The 24,606-nt window shown below is 39.0% G+C and overlaps 3 protein-coding genes across 3 annotated transcripts; 2 read left to right on the top strand and 1 right to left on the bottom strand.

Moving 5' to 3' along the window:
• The first annotated feature begins 427 nt into the window (after nucleotides 1-427).
• On the top strand, nucleotides 428-5,570 carry LOC144659585 (calaxin-like). The gene is made up of 7 exons (XM_078520053.1): nucleotides 428-563; nucleotides 1,661-1,795; nucleotides 2,669-2,773; nucleotides 3,477-3,562; nucleotides 4,292-4,357; nucleotides 4,749-4,853; nucleotides 5,237-5,570. The coding sequence occupies exons 1-7, from the start codon at nucleotides 497-499 to the stop codon at nucleotides 5,279-5,281; spliced, it is 609 nt and encodes a 202-aa protein (XP_078376179.1). The 5' UTR covers nucleotides 428-496; the 3' UTR covers nucleotides 5,282-5,570.
• Nucleotides 5,320-10,021, bottom strand: LOC144659225 (uncharacterized). Its single transcript, XM_078519657.1, has 6 exons — nucleotides 9,943-10,021; nucleotides 9,780-9,879; nucleotides 8,279-8,390; nucleotides 7,600-7,716; nucleotides 7,261-7,339; nucleotides 5,320-6,670 (listed from the first exon to the last, which is right to left on the bottom strand). Exons 1-6 carry the CDS (start codon nucleotides 10,019-10,021, stop codon nucleotides 6,579-6,581), a joined length of 579 nt encoding a protein of 192 aa, XP_078375783.1. The 3' UTR covers nucleotides 5,320-6,578.
• On the top strand, nucleotides 10,017-22,986 carry LOC144661749 (glycylpeptide N-tetradecanoyltransferase 2-like). The gene is made up of 12 exons (XM_078522580.1): nucleotides 10,017-10,414; nucleotides 11,843-11,967; nucleotides 12,324-12,415; nucleotides 13,191-13,307; nucleotides 14,885-15,055; nucleotides 15,810-15,918; nucleotides 17,256-17,327; nucleotides 17,734-17,772; nucleotides 18,286-18,345; nucleotides 18,951-19,118; nucleotides 20,560-20,697; nucleotides 22,213-22,986. The coding sequence occupies exons 1-12, from the start codon at nucleotides 10,036-10,038 to the stop codon at nucleotides 22,231-22,233; spliced, it is 1,491 nt and encodes a 496-aa protein (XP_078378706.1). The 5' UTR covers nucleotides 10,017-10,035; the 3' UTR covers nucleotides 22,234-22,986.
• Nucleotides 22,987-24,606: the final 1,620 nt, after the last annotated feature.

Here is a 24,606-nt window from a genome sequence, read left to right as displayed (position 1 = left end):
TAATACAGCATGAACAGATCTTGTTATTCGCCAGTTTTTTGGAGGTATCATAAAGCGGCGTTCACACGACATACTATAAAAGTTGGCAAACTCAAGTTGGTGTGTGTGAACGACATAACAACAGTTGGTAAACAAGTTGGCAAACTGTTCGTGAGAATAGAGACAAGTTCTATTTTGTCGCCAATTAGTTGACCAACTTGTTTGCCGTTGTTGCGTCGTTCAAACACGCCAACTTGAGTTTGCCAACACGAGTTGGCCAATACACAGTTTGTCGTGTGAAGGAATCTTAAGGTCTTGCCCAGGTCTCAAACAATATTCACTGGCCCGAAACAATAAACCGCGCGACTGAAAAATAATTAGGAACTGGGTTATAGTTTGGCAACTGCGTGGGGTCTGGACTCTATGTTACGTCACAATTACATAGCAACCACTTTGGCCATCTTCAATAATAAAGAGTTTAGAAGATTGGCGTGGAAAAAATATCGTTTCTAAAGACATGGCAAGCATCACAGCCAGAAGAAATCTAGAAAAGAAAGCTGAGGAATTGTTCAAAGAGACACACTGTAAGTAATACGACCATGCAGTCGTCTTTTGAGTTTTTTTTTCCAGGGCACTTCGTTGACTTCTATTGCTCGCGCCATTTTTGAAACAACTCCGATCCATCGACGATCGAGCTCATTTTATATCAAGGTTGTTCAGAATGTTTATAGCAGCCACTTCAAATTTAATAAATTATTGCCTCGATGGTTGAAAGGTGTTCTTTTAAATTAGTTCATTTTGAAGTCGATCAGTTAGAACTTTCGAAAGCACGAGGTAACTTGCGAATATTGTGATGATGTGTTCGAGAACCTCAACATGGCAGCCGACAGTACATGCTGGCCATCGATCTTATTGATCTAGATCATCTTTCTTCGAGGCATATAAATAACGATCGATTTCTCTTCCTTCTGTACAAGTGCTTACAGTAGCAGTACAGTTGATCTTGTAGAACCCTCAACAGCAATTACAAGTAAATACGTAACGAAGCTTCCCATTGCTAATGTGAATCCAGTTCGGTTTTTATGTTGCTGCAGCCCAGACTGGCTGCAGAACGTCATATTTAGCCAGAAGCGATCATTATTAAGAGGGGGGGGGGGGGGGGGGGGCTTGTGCAAGTGGAGGGGGGCTAAATGTATGTTCAAATTCTCCTGACCCTCCTCTTTTATGGAGCACATTTTTTGCTGATCCTTCTCTAATGCACTCACTCCCTTACACCTCCCTAATATGTGTGGATAAATATTTATGTGGCCCCCTTTTTTCCCTCCCCCCCCTCCGCCCTTGGAATTTCCAATGACCTTCCATGACCTTCTGCAACTGCGCATTCCAAATTAAAAACATGCTATTTCTCGAATTAGTGCTAAGCCTAAGTACTGCAGATTAATGTTAGTTTCTGTCTGACTAGGGTGTTACCATTTTGCACGAGACTGACCCTTGCTGGTCTGGTAACATATCTGATGGCTTCTTTGATACATTTTTAACCCTGGGAGGCATCCTCAACACAGTACAGACTTCTTATGAAAAGAAGGAATAAAAATTTTGTGTCAAACTCAGTGTGTACTCAATCAACACCTCTCATTTGGGTTTCTGCAAAAACTGATCCAGGTGTTTTTTTAAATTCCAGTCACTAAAAGTGAGGTGATGAGCTTGTTAAAAATGTTTGAAGAAAATGCCAAGAATGAGAAGATTGACAGGAATACATTTAGAGACATATTATATAACAATTTTGGACTGACAGAAGACATTCTTATGGACAGAGGTGAGTAGTTGAACTTTTCCACTTTATTCAGTAAAAGATGAGGGTACATGTGCATGAACGTGTACACATACATTTACCTTAAATTGTCGACTTATAAACCCTCACCTCAAATGAAGTGTAATGTTTATATAATTTAGATGCCCCCCTCTAATATACACCCTGTGTCTAATAGACGCCCCCCTCCAAGAATCACCTCAAAAACCAAGAAAACGCTCCATAAAGTAAAATCATGCAATTTATTTAGTTTCTTGCTTGACTCGGACATCAAAGAGGCCAACGATGCTAACATGGTTGACCCCTATCATGATGAAGACAGTGATATCAACATCTCTAGGCTTTGCATTAGTGCAGATAAGATTAGTCTCCTACTCACAAACTCTGTTTTCTACACTCCACGACCAAACTGCGTGTCTTCGTTTTGTTCTTGTTGTTAAAGTGAAATTAACGCCTCTCTAATGAACACCTACTATCTATTTAACCCCCCCCCCCCGGGGGGCATTTATTAGACCATTTACAGTATGGGTTGTATAGTGACTTATTCCTTCAATGTTAGGCTCCTGGTGGAGCAAAGGGTGTCAAACAATGCTTCGCCACCCCCAAACTCTATTTGCTGCCGCCTTCTCTGCTGCATTCCAGCTGATGTGATGTTAGCTTTCTTTAACTCCTCCTCAGTTGATCTTCTCCAGGTCTTAGCAGGTCTTCCCACCTTTCTTTTCCCCTGCTGAATCCACTTTAAGGCCTGCTTGGTGGTGTCAGTGCCTGGTTTTCTTAGTGTGTGGCCGATCCCCCCCCCCCCCCCCCTCATGCGTTGTATAGTGTAAGTAGATATTAATAACTTACAGTACTAATTCAAACAATCTTTTTTGTTTCCAGTGTTCAAAGTTTTTGATGAAGATAATGATAGCAATATTAATATGAAGGAATGGGTTTGTGGCTTTTCAAAGTTTCTTAGGGGAACAAATAAAGAAAAAATGGATTGTAAGTAATCAAACATTTAAATAATGACTTAATTACACTGTATGTGTACAGTGTAAATATAATGATTTTATTAATTTTATTATTGAACAATCTTCAGTAAATTATTTTTGGGAGGCACGGTGGCCTTATGGTAAGCATGCTGGACTCCGGAGCAAACAGTCTTGAGTTTGAGTCTTGGCCGGGGTTGCTGTATGTGTTTTGCTCTTGGGCAAGACACTTAATTCTCAAAGTGCCTTTCTCCACCCAGGTGCATAAAATGGGTACCGACGAAATAATGCTGATGGGGGTACCCTGTGATGTTCTTGCATCCCATCCAGGGGGGAGTAGAAATATTTCTAGCTGCTTAATACTATCGAAACCAGGATAATTAGCTCTGGGCCAGTATGAAATACTTGGCTTGAGGCTTCCCTTTTATTATTAGTAAGGAATTTTGTTGTTTTACCCAGGCCCAGGACGCTCTGTTCATGGCCTGCAATCTAATTTCCAAGTAGAATTGTTTTGTCAGTTGTACATGGTTCCTTATTTTAATAAGTTTCCATCTTGAAACAATTACTTCTTTGCGATCATTATTAATAACATGTTTCACCAATGCCAGTTGTAGAGTATGCGTAAGCAGTTTAAAATGGTAAAATATAATTATTATAGTATTTTCTGACTAGTGAATGAGATCGAGTGACCATTTTTTTATTTTTTTTTTTCATAGTTTGTTTTAACGTTTATGATCTCAATGGCAATGGATACATACTGAGAGAAGAAATTCATCACATGCTGAAGGACTGTATGGTCAAGGTAAATTCATAATCAGTATCATTGGATCATGTAAATACATACAGTGCAGGCAGTTACTGCAAGCATAGAAATGATAACTGGAGCTTGCTATGGGAGGCACGGTGGCCTAATGGTTAGTGCGCTGGATTCTGGATCATTGCGTTCTGGGTTCAAGTCATGGCCAAGGCAATGTGTTGTGCTTTTGGGCAAAACAATAACTCGAGCAGTGTGCCTCTCTTTACTCAGGTGCATGAATAGGTATCAGTACATTTAATGCTGGGGCTAACCCTGCAATCAAGGGACTAGCTTCCATCCAGGGGGAGAAGAAATACTCTTAGTCACTTCATGCTACCGAAACCAGGATCAGCTCTGGCCTGATGGGCCACTAGGCTCGAACACTGACTTGACCTTTAGCTACTGGAGCTTGCTGATTTCTGCTCTTGTGCAGTTCTAGTAAATAGCTACAGTATATACCCATGCAGAGAAAGATCATTGGAAATTCTGTGGGGGAGGAGGGGGAAGGGGTTCAAAAGCAAAACAAAGTTTCTAAAGGAAAGTATGAAGGGGCCCCCCGGGAAACGGAAAGTTTCCAGAGGGGTGTGGTGGGGTGGATTGTACAGCTGACCAAAAAGAACCTCAGTGGGAGGGGTATGGACATTTTCTTGAACCACACATTGTGAACTTGGTCGACACTTTCAACCGATAAAAGATAACTGAGACATAGCTCTGAAATCTGTTCTCTCTTTGTAGTCATCTACAGAGGAAGATGCAGAGGAAAACGTGAAAGAACTTGTCGACATAGTCATAAAGAAAATGGTATGTTATAAAAAAAATTTATACTTATAATATCTTTCAATAATTTTTCTGATTGTCTCAAAACATGTTCTAGCCAAGGTAATTTCAATTGACCCCTCAATTGCTCTCATTAGACCTTTGTCTCCTGTCATCAAATTTCAACTTCTCAATTAACCTGAGGTAATACTCATAAGGCAGAACAAAAATGAAATTTGATCCATATATTAATGTATTGTACAGTAAGACCAAATAAGATGAGAGTCAATATGAGTAGACAAGTGTTCATTCAGTTATTTTCTCTCTTGTTTGACTGTGCATTTGTGTGCCCTTGTCATCAAAATCAATGCCATTAAAATCAGTATGTCAAGCAGATGATGTCAACCGACACTAAATTCTTGTTGTTTCTTTTTAGGACATTGATCATGATGGAAAGCTCTCACCAACGGATTACAAAACTGCTGTTACAAAAGAAAACCTTCTCTTACAGGCATTTGGAAAATGTCTGCCTGGTCGCGAGGTATGTCTTAACAAAACTGCTCTATTGTGACACACAGTCTGTTGGCCAAGAAAATTTACAAAACAATTGCAACGGGATGTCAAACTTTTAACTTAATTAGGTGGGCACATGTCAAGGGACAAGTCCCTGGGTCTAGTCCCTTCAATTCAAACAAGTTTGAGTTTGTACTGGGACCAAATTAATATTTTTGGTCTGCGCACTTTATTTTATTTATTTAATATTTTTTGACAAAAAATGTAGTCAACACAAAGGGACTTAATAGATTGTTACAGGGACTACTGGGCACAGGGACTAGGAAATCCTAAACTTCAGTGAATTAGGGTTAAGTAGCCTTACACCTTCTGTTTCATTTGTCTAAAATAAATTTCTCTGTTTTCTTCTAGGAAGTGGATAAATTTACGGACAAGTTTATATGTTCTAAAAACTAGACAGTGCTTATCTGTCAATACATGACTGCTATTTCAACTCAAAGGACTTCATACTTTATTACAAACATAGATTAGTCACAATCTGTTGATCCATAGCATCAACATCAGCTGCCATCATAAGACTTGTCATCTGTGAAAGAATTTGTGCACCGCAATGTAAAATATATTTAGGTATCCAGTGTAAATAGGAACTGAGTGGTTGAACATATGTGTGCGTTTTTTGATACTGTAAAATAATTACTGTCAGGAGACCCTTGTCAGGCGAATAAAAAAGTCACTTGGTACTAAATTTCTGACACTGTTGTTGATTTAATGTTTTTTTTTTTCTAATACAATGAGTGCAACTGCAAGTATGCAGAAATATGAAGAAAAGACACTGCACATATATTTAATTAATTATATATATTATTTTTAATATACCAGAAGTGTATTATTACTGCCAAACATTTTTTTTAGTACTTTTTGGCAAAACTATGAATAATTATATTACTCTATTATGCAGACTGAACTTAGGCTCATGTTGGCTCTTTGATTCTTATTTACTGATTAAATTCCTAGACTGGCTTTGTAAAGGTTGCAGAAAGCCTGGAAAGAAGTCACAGATTTTTAATTCAAATTCCATTTTCCTCCGTTTTTTTTTTACCTTATTCTTACCGGTACTTAATTTCGCAAAAATTCGGTAGCCCAATTTGGCTAGTATTACTCTTTTGCAATTGCAAGAAAACTTGGAGCAAATTTAGTGTATTAAATGTCGCGATTTTGTCCGTGTTTGATGGCTTAGTCTACAAAGATTAAGGAGCTACTGGACATAAACAAAAGGTCTGGTTCGATGTAACTACAAGGTCTACAAGGACTCTGCAAACGGAAACTTTTAAGAGGTTTTGGCCGATTTACAAGCTTAAGAAAACAGTAATCAGAGAAAGGGTGCTAGTTGAAAACAAGACGGAAAGATAGTTTTCAAGAAAGTGGTTAAATTTAGGCTATGTTAACTATTACACCCGCTTTCAGTGTTAGGTGCATAGCTATCTTTCTACATCCATCTTTCAACATGCCGTTTGAAATGAGCGAATCAAAATCAATGTATATCGGTACGGTGTTTGAAGAAGTTCATGCTTGTTGGCCGTAATTTGGGGATTAATTTTTTGATCTGTCTTGTTTGTTTAGCCTATTAGACAAAAAATTAGATCTTAATCATCAGAAACCACAAGGCAAATTAGGTCTCGATGTGATTTTTGTATTAGTGTATATATATGTTTATAGTGTTGAATAACTTGACTGCAACATTTTCATTCTTCTGTTAGTACTTGTCACAATTAGCCGAGGTGTACTGAGTGCAGATGCTGTTATCTGTAGTTTCTTTGAATTTTGGAAGCTTGTCAAGTCCAGAGCCTGGGAACAAAAATATCATTTCGTTATTATAAGTATTCAGTCATTTTAAATAAGAAAACATGGCTGTTAGCAAGTAAATAACACTTGTCAAGCTCCACTTCACCAAGCATTCTGCTACAAGGAGATCCTTCCTGGACAGGATATTACATGAGGTCTTACACAAAGTCGATCATAGGCTACATAATTTTCCTTTCCCTCCTCCCCTACAATTGCCAAATATTACTGGTCTAGCTGATCTGGTCTGAGGGGCCCGAAGGGGTTACATGGAACTGGGATTAGGGGGAAATGAAAAGGAAATGGGACTGAGAATTACCGGACTGCAATTTGGAAAATCGGGAAAACAATATAGCTGAGAAATGGTATTTGGGCAAAATTTGGGCTGTAAAATAGATTTTATGACCCACCCACCCTTCAAGACCCCCTGATCTGTCTGTTTACATGAGTGGGTATAATAACTATATCTTGGTACTATAATTTGGGGGAACTATTACTGGTTATAGTAGCTATTGTGCAGTGGTTTGAGTATTGTTTACATTATAATTGACTTTGTTTTCTGGAGTACTCATGCTGTGGGTTTGTTAGTCTCATACCCGTAATCAAGTTGTGAAGATTACAGTAGTTTGTGCCATAGTCCAGAACAGCATACCACACTTCAGAAGTTGAATAGCCCTGAAAAAAAATAATAAATTTACCCCCTCCTTTAAAGTACTGTTTTTATGTTAACAATAAAAATGCATATTAAAAATGCATATTTGGATGGTACAATTTAGCTGGCATACAACTTGCCTTTATGCCCTTTTCCCATCAGGCAAGTGAGCAAGAAATGTCACTTGCCCATCAGAAAATCAACAGTTTGGCACAGATGACCAGACCGCACTTTTTTTAGCTACATGGTGATCAATGTGAGATGTAGTGCATGATTTCCATACCTTCACGTTACAAATCTCACTTCCATTTTTGGCAAATGTAAATGTGAGGTCATCGACATAGTGGTGCTCTGGTGTGGTGTGGGTTGCCAAAATCTGATCTTCAGTTACTTCTTTCAGCTGTAAAGAAAAATATGAACTTTAATGATATTGCTTAAGTTTATCCTTTTCTTTTTAGGGAGTCCTTTAGCTTATTGTGTCTCTTAGTGAGTGATTAATTCCTGTTTATGCATGTTGCATGTTTATATAAATGCACGTTGAAAGTTATAGGGTTGGACAATCAAGATACAAATAGCCTGAAATTAGATTTTATACTAAACCTTTTAAATTGTAGATCTTTCCAGCTAACCAATACAAATTTGATGCCAAAGGGGTATAGGGGTAAAGGGTAAAGTCTGCATTCAAGCCTAGTGGCCCATTAGGCCTGAGCTTATCCCAGTTTCCATAACACAAAGTATCTAGGAGTATTTTAGGGTTACCCCCAGCAGTAAATGCGCTAGTTCCCATTGATACACCTGGGTGGAGAGAGGCATTATAAGAGTAAAGTGTCTTGCCCAAGAAAATAATGCAATACCCCAGACAGTGATTGAACAAGGGTCATTCTAACCACTAGGCCTGCACGTCATAACTTAGAAGTTAAAGGAATAATGTAAGCCAATTAATCCTCTGCAAAGTGACATACCTTGTACAAACATTTTTCACCATGACCATCTGGGCAGTTGTCAGTTGAGTTCCACTTGTAAATTTGACTCACTATAGTTGTTTTTACAAAAGTGCAGTTTACTGCCCAAATCCTAAAAGACAAAGAGATCACGAGTTTTATATATATAATTATGGTACTTTTAAAGTAAGTTATTAATAAGGATGGGCCAACATCTTAATATTTTAAAATATTCTGAAATTTATTTCAATACCACAATATTGCGAAAATATCAAAATATAGCGATACTATTAAGAAATATTCAGATGATTTTGACCCGGGGGGGGGGGGGCACTCAAAAAAGTTTTATACGGGGAGGCTCTGCCCCAAGCTCTTACCCCTTACCCTTTTATATACCTTGACAGAATTGTACCCCTTCGTATACCTTTTACTGAAAAAAGGTACCCCTTTCATATACCTAAAAGACGTGACATAGCCTTAGAACAGGACGTTTCTTGTCATTTTCATGCAGCACTAAATAAATTAAAATAATACAGCCATAAAGTGGGTCTGTTCGAAATATTTTAATTACAGGCCTTTTAAGAAGCCTAAATGACGGATTTCATACCCTTTCATATACCTAAACTTGTGAAATCGCTACCCTTTTATATACCTGAAGCCTGAAAAAGGTACCCCTCGGGCGGAGCCTCCCCATATAGGCCGTTATATGGAGTACCCCCCCCCCCCCCCCGGGATTTTGATACACGTTCAATAGTGCATTCACTGAGCCTGTGGTCTTCTGGTCTGATGCTTCCTATACCTTTTACTCCAGGCTCCCACCCCTTTCTCATCACCTAGGGCTGACATCTTACCGTGGTGGTGAAGCTTGTGTGTCTCAATGACCCAGAGAGCTGTGCCGGCAGTGACTTGTTCCATTTCAGGTCATTTTCAGGTCTAACCATGGCAGATTGGTCAAAGGGTAGAGGAAGAACAGCCCCTTGTCCTCCAGGTTGGGGGTTGGGTGGTGGGCCCATAAACCGCTCCCTGAAAACTTATCATATTATTGAAACTGAAACTAGAATAACCGCTGCACCCCACTGGGAAGCAGGGGTCAAAGTTGTTCCCACCCCTTTCTAGGAGGCTTCTTCTTTTTTGTGCAACTTCTATTCAAAATAGTGTGCAATGTTGCAAAAACTGTCACTTATTCTCCCAGTTCCCACCACCTTGGGGAGAACCCCTTCCTGCTCTCCCTTATCCTGCTTTTGTGGGACCCCTGTACCCCACCCCTTATCGATATATCCTTCTTGGTGTGGTTTAGATTGAAATTTATATATACAAACTCACATGCATGCAGTGCAATGCATGCAGTGCAATGCTTGCAGTTTACCTGCATGTAAAAAAGTGCATTTACACCGAGGACTAGTCTATGCCATAATTTCACACGTTCGCGTGACCTATTATTCATGAAGGTGGCATGCATATAAATTATTACGTAACCTCCTAATTTAATTTCTCTGAAAGTCGGTTTTTCTGGTTTGCTTACCAGTCTATTTTACAAGACGCATGAAGTGGAAGGAAGCTTGAGTGAATGCTGCAAGGGAGCAAACCACAAACAAGAACACAAAAAGCCCTTTCATCTTCGCCTCAGCTTCGTGTGAAGTTCTTGCAAAAAATCTGCAGAACAAGACTCGTCTTGTGACACTCACGTGACATGAACCACGCTATTGAGCATGATGGGAAGGAAATGTTCGAGCGAAGACTAAGTCCGACACATGTGTCATGCATTCTTCCTTTTCAAGATGGCGGACGGCATTGGAACGGACGAGTCGGCAGAACAAATTGAGTCTCTTCGAGAGCAAATCAGCGACAAGGATGTCGCAGATCGCGAAATAAATGGCGAAATCGAAGAGGAGCCTGCAAAAGGAGGCCCTCAACAGGCATCTGGAAGCTCTAAGAAGAAGAAGAAAAAGAAAAAAGGAAAGGGTGACGCGGGAAGTGAAACTTCACCGGAATCTTTATCGTCACCGGGTGTGAACTTGCAGAGCTTACGGCAGCTACAGAATTTACAGAAGAGCTTTGAACTTTTGCGAGCCGGGGAAGTGAAAGCCCCCAAAACGACGGAGGAGGCTTTGAAGAAGAAATATGAATTCTGGGATACTCAACCGGTTCCCAAACTAGGTGGGTACTGTAAGGTTTTGTTTCAACTTGCATGCAGCTGGATTCCGATTAATTACATTTGATTTGTTGTTTTATTGATACGCCTTTGCGCACATGATTATTTGGAAATGAGAAGAAAAACACTGATCAATTCATAAAAAAAGCTTTTTTTTTTTCGGACGATGCGGCATGTTGGTTCTTCTTTCTGTTTTGTTTTTTCCTGTTTTGCAGTTTTAAATGTTTTAGTCTTAAAAGTTATCTTACTCGTAAATGTAGCTGCCCAACAAATCATGTAATTGTCTTTACATTTTTTTCATAAGTGTTATAGTTCAGTATAAACATATAAACATGTTTTTATTATTTACAAGTAGGATAATTTTGTTGATTAACTTTACAAACAGGTAGATGAACAAATGTCGAGCAGAAACGTAAACAAATATACTAAAAAGAACAAATTGTGAATCGCCATACAGCTACGATTTTAATGAACTACATAGGCCTTAGAAACGTAAACAGGAAGATTGTACAGTGTAAAGCTTATTTTTAGCAATAACAGTCAAACCAGATGTACTTTTTCCCAGTTACTTGCAAGCTTACTCAATTGAAATTTGCTTGAGCAAGTTGCCAAGTTTCATTCAAGTTTTGACAAGTGTTTACACTTCTGTGTCAAAGAACATGGGTAAATAGAGGAGAATGGTTGTTGAAGCCTAGCAAACTTAAAAAGATAAAACAGAGATGCAAAGAATTATATTGGAAGGTCCACAACTGTGCTCAATCTATTGATTTGCACTTATAAACTGTGCATGAATTATGAATAATATTTATACCCGAAACATTTCTGTTGTAAGCAGTATGCCCCTGTTGTGTTTGTGCACTGTCAAAGCCAAAAATCAAACAACAAAATATTGAACAAAGAGCTTTGAAATCATCCCCTTCTGTTAACTATTTATGCAAAATGGCCCGAGGGACCAATTGCCGTACAGTTGTATTTAACTGTTTACCATTAAAACTGCTAGAAATTAACTACAGGATGAGTTCATGCTGCTAAATTAAACTAGAAACCACACTGAAAACTTAATTTACATTACAATGTGTTTTCATTTTCAATTTTTGAGCATGTTTCCTGGTTGTCATAGATATGCATTCTTCTTGTATCCCAAGGGAATTAATGTATTCTAAGGAGGATATTGCATTCCTGGGAGAAGTGCCTCCCAGTGGAAAATATATCGCAAAGAAAACCGTATCTGAAAGGGAATTGTATCCCAAGGAAAATGTTATCCTGAAAAGAAAATTGTTTTGTGTCTGAAAGATAACTACTAGCATAATAAGTGTACAATGTGACCTAGGAAATGTAAATGTGACCTAGGAAATGTATGCTAAAAGATAGCTACCCTATCACACTTTATTATGAAAATATTAAAAAAAGATCTTCTTTTTGTGTCACATTAGATGAAGATATCAGTGAGTGCGGATGCATAGAGGAAGATAAACCCATCGGAGAGCTAAGGAGCGAGCCTTACACTCTCCCCCAGGGGTTTGTGTGGGATACCTTGGACATCAGTGATGAGAAAGTGGTATGCATCTATAAGTGTTGTGATATAATTTTTAATAAGTCTTTATTGATAAATGTCACTACACTCAGACAGATAAAAAGTCTAAAAAACAGTGTTAATGAGTCAGTAGTGTCTCAGGATTTGAAACATATTTGAAGGCATGTTTATTGTTTAATGTACCTCATCTCTACTTCAGGATATCTACCCAAAGCCAAGATCTGCACATCCATGCAGACTGCAAAAGACTTGCCAACCACAGACACACAAGATCTGGCCTTTTTTTTTCTTTTTAACCACATTGTCCTTCCCTAATTTACTTGGTTGTTTTTTTATTACAAATAATTTAATTTATTATAATTATTATTTCTTTGTTGCAGTTGAAGGAGCTTTATACCTTACTGAATGAAAATTATGTGGAGGATGATGACAATATGTTTAGATTTGATTATTCACCTGATTTTCTTTTGTGGTGAGTGCTGAATGTCTCAGTTTGTCCACTTAAAGGTTATAAATAAATGCAAATTCACTCTGTTGAGTATACAAAAAGTCTGTGTCCGAGCCTAAGTGGCCCTTACAGCTAGAACTTATCCTGGTTTCCCTAGCTTTAAGCGTCTAGGAGTACTCCCTCCTGGATGGGATGCTAGTCCATCGCAGGGTTACCCCCCAGCAGTTAGTTCATCGGTACCCATTTATACACCTGGGTGGAGAGAGGCACTGTGAGAGTAAAGTTTCTTGCCCAAGATCAACACAATGCAGCACCCCGGGCATTTCTTGAACCCGGGCCGTTGACTCGGAGCTGAACACGCTAACCATTAGGCCACCGGGCCTCCCACATGTATTTAAAGATTAATAAATAAATGTAAATTTATTCACTCTGTTGACTATACAAAGAGACAACACAAAGGCTTAGCCTGAAAAATCGCCTTCAGTGCATCTTGGCATCCTGCAATAAACTTTGATCTAAAAAGTTGCCCTTAAGCAACCAACTTTGGGATTATGTCACACATAACCAGAAAGGAGCACTTATCTCTTGAGATTGAGTATTACAATCTAGTATGTAATCATTGAAATTATAACTTTTTTTTATTTATTTTTGGAGTTTTAGTCCAGTTTACCTTCTTAACAGCAGAGTGTACTGGAAGGATGGTACTACATGTATCTCACATTATGCCAAATACATAAAATTGTAAATTATAAAACAAATAACATAATTATTTAATTGCATAAATTTTTGCATATTCCAGGGCTCTAAAGCCCCCAGGCTGGAAGATGCAATGGCACTGTGGTGTCCGTGTGGCAAGTAACAAAAAGCTTGTTGGTTTTATCAGTGCCATACCAGCACACATCAGGGTCTATGATCAGTAAGTAGATAAAATTAGTGTAAAATTACAAGCAAAGTTACTGTAGTTCAGTGAAAAAGTTATAGAATACATGTATACCTGCCAACTTTTTCTGGGTCCAAGGCGTGAGATTTTTATCCTGAGAGTGCCAGGATTTCCAAAGACGATACGGCAATGTCCAAAGCTTTCCGACGACGTCCGAAGTATTCCGAAGACGTTCCGAACATATCCCGATCCCAGTGCGTGGATGTGTTTTGTTAAACACGACGTCGTTCCCAATGCTTTTTTTTGTCAAAACTCTAAGATTTTGGGGAAAGTATCGCCATTTCCTCATTTTACATGGAGTTTTTGTTTCTCATATTGGTTTGAGTTTACATTTTTTTGGAAAGTGTGTTGTTTGTGGTTGTAATAACTCACATTTTTCGGCCAGGCGTGAGGAATTGGTTCGTAAGCGTGAGTTGGCGTGAGATCGAAGTTTTCAACTCGCAGGCGTGAAAGTTGGCAGGTATACACATGTATATCTCTGTACCATTTCAGAACATTGCCTGACTCTACCAACCTGTTCTAAATTTGTATAATACCGTATTTATTTGAGTAAGCGCCCTGGGCACTTATTTAATTTTTGGACCTTGAAGGTGGGCGCTTATTCGAGGTAGGGGCTAATTCGAGGCTGGGTGCTTATTAAATTTTCACCATTTTTGGCAAGTAGTACGTTTATTTTGTAAGAAAACAATTATACCTTAACATGAAGGTGTACAAAAGCTGAATTTTAATGTTCATTGAAAGTTTCAGTAAAAGAACTAAAAAAAACTCTGTCTTCGGGATAGTCTTTTTGGTAGTACTTAGTCAATTTTAATCTCAACTTCAACAATAATCACAATTCCTCTTGTGCCCTCATTTTAGTGGGGTGGGGTGGGTGCTTATTGGAGGCTGGGCGCTTATTAACTTTTCCTATCTACAGGGTGGGCGCTTATTTGAGGTGGGGGCTTATTCAAATAAATACCGTATGTTCAAGAAATTACACATGCTACTTAAGTATAAATTGGTCAATATAGTACAGGGCTGTCATTAAGTTTTTAATAAGCAACCATAACATTGAAGTTATCACCTGTAGCATTTAGTTCAATCTGTATGCATGTGTTACATGATTCCAATCAACAGTTTCACCCGTTACATTGGATAAACTCAGCTGTAACAGGTGTTACGGGTTACGGCCCTTAATGACAGCCCTGTAGTAAAATGGTTTGAACCCAGAAGTATCAATAGGTTTTATAGAACTACTCTCACCTGGAGGATCACACTGTACGACTTATAATTGGTCACTTGAAGTGCAACATATCTCATGTAAAGCATGTGGCCTATGCTATGCACATGCTTTTAATAATTGAGTTATAAGGCATGCAGCTTTTTAGATTAAAGAGTTTTTTTTTTTATTTAATGGGCTTTTTTTGGAAATTTGTTGATTGAAGATAAAAGCTGTTGAAAGTTCAACTACAGATATTGGAAAACATTTTGTATTGGAACTTGTTAAAGAGTGTAGTTTTGTAGTGGATTTCTTTAATATGTTGAGAAATTGTTTACCTTTTTGCCCCTTCAAGGACTGTCATGATGGTTGAAATTAACTTCTTGTGTGTTCACAAGAAACTCCGATCCAAACGGGTAGCCCCAGTATTGATAAGAGAAATCACAAGGAGGGTGAACTTGGAGGGAATTTTCCAGGCTGTTTATACTGCTGGTGTGGTGCTACCCAAACCGGTGGCTTGTTGTCGGTAAGTGCTACTGCAGCATAACCTTTGAGGTACTAAGTTGCATGCTGCACAAAAGGATTTTTCCATGGTTCAAAACAAGTCCTGGTGCACAGCTATTCATAAGAAAATAGGTTCTACTTGCATGTCCATTGTCTTGTAAATCAAACACATCTCCATATGAAAGGTTGTGCACCAAGGAAAAAAAAATACCCCCCCCCCCTAAAGAAAAAAAAATCTTAGATGCAACAATCCTTCTGAAAGTAAGCCCTTACAAGTATAAGCCCATGAGCTTATGTTTAGTTATGGCTTTTAAAGAAAGATATAGCTTTTGAAATCCAGTTCTAAGCAAAGCTTGTTTAATTTTTCTTTTTCATTATTGGAGAAAACTCAAAGACCTGTAATGTTGGTTTCACGGCTGTAGTCATATTGCTATGTTTAAAGAAACTTCCACAGTAATGTACTTGGATGTGCCCACAAACTTTTCAGACACAGTATCTCATCCAGTATAGAAATCCAAAGACTTTTGAAATGTAAATTTACATCCAAAAATATCCCCTAGATACAAAATTAATATTGGACATTTGTGCTGTATAAAGTTATGTGTATGTCATGTGATACATATTGAAGCGGCTGTGTCAGTGTTTGTTAAAGACTTCATGGCTTCATAAGCAGGCGCAAAAATGTTAGGTGTCACAGTCTAGCAGTGTGCTATATTTATTATATTGGGTTTAAGGTGGCTGTGCAAAGTTAGTTCTGTCTTCTTTTGACTTCTTAGGTATTGGCACAGATCTCTTAACCCCAAGAAACTTGTTGACGTCAAGTTTTCTCATCTCAGCCGGAACATGACAATGCAGAGGACTGTGAAACTCTACAGATTGCCTGATGTAAGACATTCATTCACAAGCAACACATGTTCAAAACTAAAACACTATTCTTTTCCACCTGGTTGTTCTGTCTGGATGACAAAAGAAAAATTCTAATTTTAAGCCATCTGTTGCGATCAATTCGTACCATTTTGCAGCTTCCTTAACAGGGCTTGAAAAAAGCTTGCACTTCAGACATGCAGCTCTCAAAGTTTGCTTACTGTATTTTCTCAATTAAACGCCCCCGGCGTTTATTTCAAACTTGGCTCCATGGATCCGGCGTCTATTTGAATGGTGGAGTTTATTTGAGCAAAATTTTTATTAAACAAGGGTTTTAAATCATTATTTGTGACATGAATGTATCTTGCCATCATACCTAAAGCATATTACACCTCAAATAAATGTCTAAAAGGCTTACTTACCACTCTACCTTGGGGACCCGGCGTTTATTCGGGGCCCGGCGTTTAATCGAGAAAATACGGTACTCAGGGAAATTGCATGCTTGTCTTAGTTAACTTTTGTTATGATTTAGTCGGCGGATGATTTGCATGGGCCCTCGTCCATCAGGCAACATGAACAAGAAGTTGCATGCATGTACTTGCAATACCCGATTCCCTCTATAGCGCGCGCCTGCAGGGAATCACGGTAGTTGTATTCATCAAACCCTGCGCGAGGCTCAGCAACGATGCAAGTTGCCGAGTCTCGCGCAGGGTTTGATGAATACAACTACCGTGATTCCCTGCAGGCGCGCGCTATAGAGGGAATCGGGTATTGCCCAGCAGAAAAATCTACTTGTCTCAAATGACCGGACAGCACTTTTTTCTAGCCCTGAGACCCTTGAACAGTGTTGCGCACGACACTGACAAATTTCAGTATAATTTTAACTATAACTGTGAAGGAATTGTTAGAGATTGTAGGCTTTAGCTAAGATGGAAATGTGGTCATCAGAACTTTCTAGTTTTGGAGTGCTTCATTTACTAAGAACTCAAACTTCTTTTTGCTGAACTCACTGATTGATTAACGTCTTTCTCAAAATGAAAGTTACTGCTAAGTGACTAAAGCGGCCTTCACACGACAAACTATTGCCCAACTCATGTTGGCAAACTCAGGTTGGTGTGTGTGAACGATGCAACAACGGCAAACAAGTTGGCCAACTGTTGGAAACAAGTAGAACCTGTCTTTATTCTCACCAACAGTTGGCCAACTTGTTTGCCAACTGTTGTTGTGTCGTTCACACACACTGACTTGAGCTTACCAACACGAGTTTGCCAACTTTAGTTTGTCGTGTGAAGCCCGCTTAAGAGTGTTGACAGTTGAATTATTGTTTCATTCACTTATCTGATTTCTGTACTTTACAGGAGACAAAGACTCAACACATTTTTCCTCTTACAACTGAGGATATGTCTTCTGCCTTCCAAAAGACAACAGAGGTAATACTAATATTTATTGTGTTAAAGCTACTTTAGGCCAAACTACACTACAATAAAGAAGCACAACAGCCTTCAAAATCATAGTATCTGAAGAGATACTGAAGAGATTTACTATGATGTACCGGTATATTTCTAAATGTAGCAAGGTTATACTCCACCAATAGGAGTGAAGAGGATGAGTGTGAGTGTATATTTCTAAATCCTTCCTTCTTAAGTTGGGGTAATTACAGCGTCAATGAAGAGCACTTCAGCGAGTGGAATCCATCTGTCATCTTACTGATGAAAGTTGCATGTTATCTTTGTAACTATGGTAACAACTATTAATTTGCTGATGAACATGAAGAGAACTTGTGTCACAGTTGTTGACCATTTTGTTTTGTTTTCTTTCTTTTTATATGCTTAATAGTATTTGAGGAAGTTCAGCTTGGCGCCAGAGTTCACTGAGGTAAGGAATCTGCAAGCTCTGATTTCTGGTCAGCATTCAAATTCTCCATAATTTTTCCAGCAGTGATAAAAGAAAGGTTCTCTTTTCCTGGCGTGGTTTTTATATCTTTCCCGTCTTTATTTACCCACTGATCCTTTTTATCATGATCATAGTCTACCTTAACTGGAGGGAGGTGCGGTGGCCTAATGGTTATTGCGGTGGACTCCAGGTCAAGTATTCCTGGTTCAAGTCCTGGCCGGGGTCATTGCATTGTGTTCTTGGGTAAGACACCTTACTCTCGCAGTGCCTTTCTCTACTCAGGTGTTTATTAAATGGGTACCGGTGACATCAATGCTGGGGGGTAACCCTACAGTGGACTAGCATTCCAGCCGGGGGAGTAGAAATATCCTAGTCGCTTCATGCTACTGAAACCGAGATAAGCTCTGGCCTGATGGGCGACTAGACTCAACACATACTTTACCTACAGGTACCTTTTTTACCTTTACTTTGACCGAGACTTTTTTTTCATTATAGGAAGAATTCCAACACTGGTTCACACCACGGGAAGGCATTGTGGACTCTTTTGTCATCAAGGTACATGTAAACTACCGTATTTTCTCGATTAAACGCCGGGCCCCGAAAAATAATAAAAAAGCTTTCAAAAATAATGAATAAAAATCATTTCTTAGAAACATAGGGCCTGAAAAAACTCCTGGAATTAAATAAACGTCGGCCCTATCGGGCCAAGTTTGAAATAAATGCCGGGGGCGTTTAATCGAGAAAATACGGTATGTTTTGTTTCAAGGTCGCTTGTTGTAGCATTTAGCATACAGATAACACTACACTCCTGTGGTCTTTTTCTTGTTTTTAGAATTCTTTTTCAAGTGTAACACTGTCTCAAATAAGCAGTAATAAAGTTGTTGTAAAATGTTTAGCATATTTGAGCCAATCTAGGAATATAACAAAGCATTTTAACAACGCAAACAAGATTTACACGTAATAAAATTAACTCGAATTTACGAAAAGTTCTGTTTAGATGCATGTAATCAACGTGTTTAAATAAATAAAACAAAGGCGAATTTTTGAAATTTGCGTTAATGATATGTATCGTTAGTTTCCTACAATAAGGTACTATCAAAGCCATGAGAAATCTGAAAACATACACACAGATTGTTTTATTGAGCATCTTGTGTCCACAGGACGAGGAAGGTCAAGTCACCGACATGATCAGCTTCTACACATTACCATCAACAGTGATGCACCACCCAGTACACAAGCAGCTGAAGGCAGCTTACTCATTCTACAATGTCTGTCAAAAGACTCCACTTATTGACCTCATGCAGGATGCCTTGATTCTAGCAAAACAGGTAAATAAATGTGACAATCTTGTTTGTTGTGAGCCTGCCAGAGGCGTGGCAGCCCAGGGGCTAGGAAACTGTAGACTCTGGATCGACAGGTCGAGGTTCTAGCCCTGGCTATGGTCGTTTTGCATGGTTATCGACTTGACCACTTGGGCGAATGACAATGCACTCCCATTGCCTCTCTTCTCACAGTTGTTTTCACTTCCTTTCACTTTCACTTCACAGTTGTTTTCACTTCCACCTGAAATTTCGGGCTCTTCATCACTGGCATCTTTTAAAAGAAAACTATTAACTCCGTCTTCTATTAAGTCTTGTCATTACTTCAGTACCTGAACTAGTCATCTGTTTTTCTTGTGAGGGAACCTAAGCTTACAAGCCCCGTGGTTTTTTATTAGGTTCCCCCGCCATTTTGTTTCTAATCTTATACTATATTGTAGTCCTGTATATTAATTATTATCTTGTATATTGATTTTGTATTTTTTAATTTTTTCATAATTATATTTTTTGTTTGTGTGGCAAAATAAAAAAAAAGCAGAATTGTAGACAACTGTGCAGGGTGGGCTCACATCCTATCCGGGGGTCGAGGGGGGGGGGGGATTAGTAAATAACACTCCTGCCTAGTCACTTTCTGCTAACAGAAACCACCTCAACCAAACTCTACAATTAAAATGGACTTTGCCTTTACTCTTGACTTTACATTTGCCTATTGTGTTGTTACTAAATTTTTACAGGCACAAGAATGTAACTACAGTAGTTCGTGAGAAGCCCAAAATTAATGGTTTGATTACTTTTCACTCGCAGAGTCAAACTTTGATGGATATAACACGCAAACTTTGATCTGATTGCATTTTTTCACTGCCCTCAATGAAAATTTACACGACCATCAATGGGCTTGAAAACTAACCCCCCCCCCCCAAAAAAAAAAAAAAGAATGGATTAAAATCTATCAAGCACGCGGCAGCAAGAAACTTTAAGACTGTAGATGAAGCCCAAGTGTGTGACCATTTGAATGAAAGCTGTTGACTGGAACCTTTATTCGATACTGTTTGTTAGAGCGGTTTTCACTTGAGTGTCGAAAGTTATTTACGTTTGCATTGCTTTTGCATTACTGCGCTCAGTGACGGGTTTAAAACTCTCGCGCCTCTTTCTCATCCAATCAGAAGTCATACCAAAACCAATCGTGACTCGCTTGCGCACGTTTTCCCGCGATTTGTGCCGGTTACATGTATCTGCCTCAAGTTTTGATTGGTTTACTGGATTGTCTGTGTTCTTTGTGACTGGTTAGAGTGATTACTTTGGTTTTGGTTTTACGACACTCAATTGAAAACTGCTCTATGCTGCAGATGGTAGTTTCAAGCTAGTGGATGAAACCCCAGTGTATAACCATTCATTCCAGATGAAGACTTTGAGCAATACTTTTAATGCGGGGCTGTGTTTTGACTTGCAGCGTGGTTTTGATGTGTTCAATGCGCTGGATCTAATGGAAAATAAAGAATTCTTAGAGAAGCTGAAATTCGGCATCGGTGATGGAAACCTGCAGTATTATCTGTACAACTGGAAGTGTCCGTTCATGACGCCTGAAAAGGTACGTTAATTAACACCATAGTCTACTGTACATGATAGCAGTTCTTCTTTGAGAAGGTACAAAAATGGCGCTACACACCAGCAATGTAGGTTAGTATTATAATTATCAGTTAGCTAAAGGTGAGAAAAATGAACGTAGTGGCTATGTACTGTTATAATAATTTGATTTAGTGCTCTCTTTCCAATTAGCGCTCCTCTCAATAAAACGCCTTCCATGTTAAGGTGTTTGAGTAATAAGTGTGCCCTATTCCATAATGCGCCCTATTCCGTTGTTTCGATAAGCCGCAATTTTATTGGGACGGGCGCGTATTTCATTTTTTTTTTTAAATCTTGAAATCTTTGAAGTGCCCAAATTACAAACCATGAACCTGGCTGATCTGCCCTACTGGAAATGAATTAACTCTAAACTTAAAAAACAAATCGCTCTCAACTAAAATCCGAACTCTCGTTACTCTGGGCAATGATATATTGGAAGATGCATGGAAGCCTCCCTTGGCGCTAAAACGAACCTTATTGACAGTATGTCAATCAATACTGGAGGTAGTATTCGACTGTAAGCTTAATTTCCTGGCTGAAAACCCAAGGCTACGCGAGTAGTCCCTTTTTCTTTCCCCATGGTCTGTCGAGTGGAAAAACACGCGAAAACACGTCATCTCGCCCACGCGTGTCCCGTTCCCTCACGCGAAGGGATTTTCCCGCGTGCTCGCGTGTTTTCCACACGACTGACTCTGAGAAAAATGAGGGTTTATTTCAATAGTAGCCATTCTCAGCCATTTCGGTGGTCGATAAAATTACATCCGTTGGAATAAGCTTTTAGACGATGCAGGGATGAAAGGCCATGTCTACTTTTCATGAAACTTGCAACTAAAATGAACACGTACAGTGTGTCACACAATTTATTTCACGAGGCCATTTTTTCTCTCAAGTTTTTTATTTTTATTTTTTCGCTTCTTGCCCTTCGATCAAAGGAAAAACGAGATAACTCTTAGTATAGTAGCCTGCGCCGCAGACGAATCTAAACCCTTGGCTAAGTCCGTCTGCGAATCAGCGCCGAAATCTTTGTTCTGAGCCCCCTTCTGTGTACCAGGATTTGAGGACGTGCCCTGATTGGCCTGTTAAAAAAGCCATTGTTCGATGAGCCCTATTTGGCTCCGATAGGCATTTCCGTGGAGTTTGCACCGGAAGCGAACAGAAAGCGAGCAGAAAGCGAACGTGAAAATCGTGACAATGACCGCGGCTAGCAAAGAAAAGAAAATAAGTCTTTCAAGCGGTTATATGGAGATCGAAACAATGGTCTTGCCTGAACTAAACCATTTGATGAAAAGTTCAATATGTCATCCGTGAAAACAGGCAACGCATCTTGCAACAAATAAACAGCCGGGCTCTGCATTGCAACAAACTTTTCATGAATATTATTTTAGACCTTGTTCTTCCAGAGCTTTCTCACCTCAAAAATACTTGTGTCACCAAAGAGAAAAATTACATGGTTATAACATTGTTATTATTCCGTCCTTAGGTTGGACTTGTTCTGCAGTAAATACGTTCTGGATCAACGCGACATCTACACTTGACTCACGGAAAATATAAACATTGGCATGAATCGTAACGGAAACATCCAAGGCTAGATGAAAAGGACACTCCATGAAGAAAATCATGAGGCAGAAGCCCGCTCAAGGCAGGGCGTACTGTGAAACTGCATTTCGATCCTAGTAATATACCGGCAGTTAATTTAGGGTGGACTTCAAGAAAGCTGTATTTAATGTTAAAATGTGCTGCAACTCAGAATGTTGGAACTTACTGACATTTTTTATTGTGTGTTCAATGTGTGTATTATTTTCAATTTTTCCTAGATTATCGGTGTTAGGTTATTTTGCATAATATATCAGTGGCTTAATAATTGTAAAGTGTTGTCTAGAACGTCATATAGGTTTTTAAAATCAAGTATGATATTGGATGGAAAATATTATACGCCGAAACTTTTACGTTCAAGGGGTGGCAAGGTGGTACTTTTGTGAAGTAGACGATTCTAGTTTTAATGGAAACTCAACATAATTCTAGTTAGAAACTTTGCAAAAACAAACGCAGATAGATAAGAATTGTCACGACTGGACGAGATAATAAAGCCCCGGCTAAACGATTGTGACACAAATTTTTCAGTGGCTATAAAACGGGCAGGGATTTGGCCAAGATCGAACTGACATTACATAACGCTTTGTGTGTATATTGCCGCTGAGAAATTGGTTGGGTTATCAATAAAGCCTGGCTCACAGAAGCGACATAAGGAAAATAATAGTTGTTGTTTTTTTTGTTCTTTTATGTTTATACCGTTATTGTGTTTCTACTATGTCGTTGTGTTGTTGTAGTTCACACTCGTAACAGCCTGTCTCGTGTTTCCTCGCGCTTGGAACCGATTGCATGTTTTCCCGCCATTGGCACCTGTTACATGTTTCCCGCGCTTGGGACCGTTTACATGCTTTCCAGGGCCTTCCCGCGCTTGATACTGGTTACATGCTTTCCTGTGCTTGGCACCGGTTACATGTTTTCCCGCGCTTGGCGCTGGTTTCATGTTTTCCCTCGCTTGACGCTGGTTACATGCTTTCCCGCGCTTGGTAACGGTTACGTACCTTTAATTTCCTGCGCTAGCTACCGGTAGCATGTTTTCCTGCCTTTGGCACGGGTTGCATATTTTTCCCGTGCTTGATACGGTTTCGTGTTTACCCGCGCTTGTTGCCGATTGCATGTTTCCCCGCCATTGGCATCGGTTACATGTTTTCCCGCGCTTTTCTTTTTTGTTTTTGTCATTTGGGTCGCCATGCGACCTCTCCTTTCCAACGGTTACGAAGAAGACGAATTACTGAATACAGTGGGGGAGAAATCCCGCTGTATCTGGGGCAACCCCCATACCCTCGCCCCCCAGCTTCCGCCCGCTCCCTGGTTTTAAATCATGACATCTTGAAAAGAACTAAGCCTTCTTCTAATCAGATTTCTTCCTCTTTTGAAGAGTATTAAACGATTCACAGTAAGATAAGATACTCGAAGATAAGATATATACAGTACTTCATTTCGTGTTTCATTGCATCATAGTTACAACAGCTCTAAGTTAATTACAAACTTAAAAAATAGGTCACCAAGGGTGACATGAGTCTAATGCCGTATGGTATAGTGATACAGATTGCGCGGTTTTCGTAAGCCGGTTAAAATTGGTTAGAGGTTTGTGTTCGGGAGTTTAATTTAAAATGCTTATAGCAAGCTAGGGGCATCGTGGATGATTATGGATGAAAACGAAATAGTCATAAATGTTATATGCTTCACAAAATTTAAAGTATGAACAGGAGTTGATGTTACTTCTTCCGTATTGTCCGTAAAAGCAGAAACGATTAAACATTTGGACAAGATTGCGTGACGATTTACAAAAAGCATGTTCATTACAACAAGGGTTGAAGAACTTCACATCGTTTTCTTTCAGATTTTTCACCATTTTGATGATGACTCTTGAAACAGATTTTGCAATAAAAGCACTTGAAATAGTGACTGTTACTCCATTGTACTGTAAGCACTTAGTGACAGATTTTCCTAAAAACGGGTGTAAATGCTCACGTCAATATAATGATGACCTTTTGAACGCTGGAAACTAGGCAATTGTTATCGAGCTACCATACACAGGAGCGAAGACTGTTTATCATGATGTACAAATTTCGCGAATCATCACTTCCATATCAATGTAACTATTTTATGATTTTTCTAGCTGTAAGAAGAACTTAAAGTGCCTATGAAGTAAACAATAATTGCTGTTTATTTTAAAGGCTTTTCAAAATAAAAAAGAATGGCGTTTTCCTTTTTGCAATATCTTTTTTCGTTTTAGAGATATTTACGTTTTTATATTATGCAAATGAGGAAAGTGATGACGTCA

Source organism: Oculina patagonica, chromosome 7 (assembly GCF_052425735.1).
Source record: "Oculina patagonica isolate OP01 chromosome 7, crgOcupat, whole genome shotgun sequence".
NCBI classification, from domain to species: domain Eukaryota; kingdom Metazoa; phylum Cnidaria; class Anthozoa; order Scleractinia; family Oculinidae; genus Oculina; species Oculina patagonica.
This window is presented reverse-complemented; position numbering and strand designations above follow the sequence as displayed.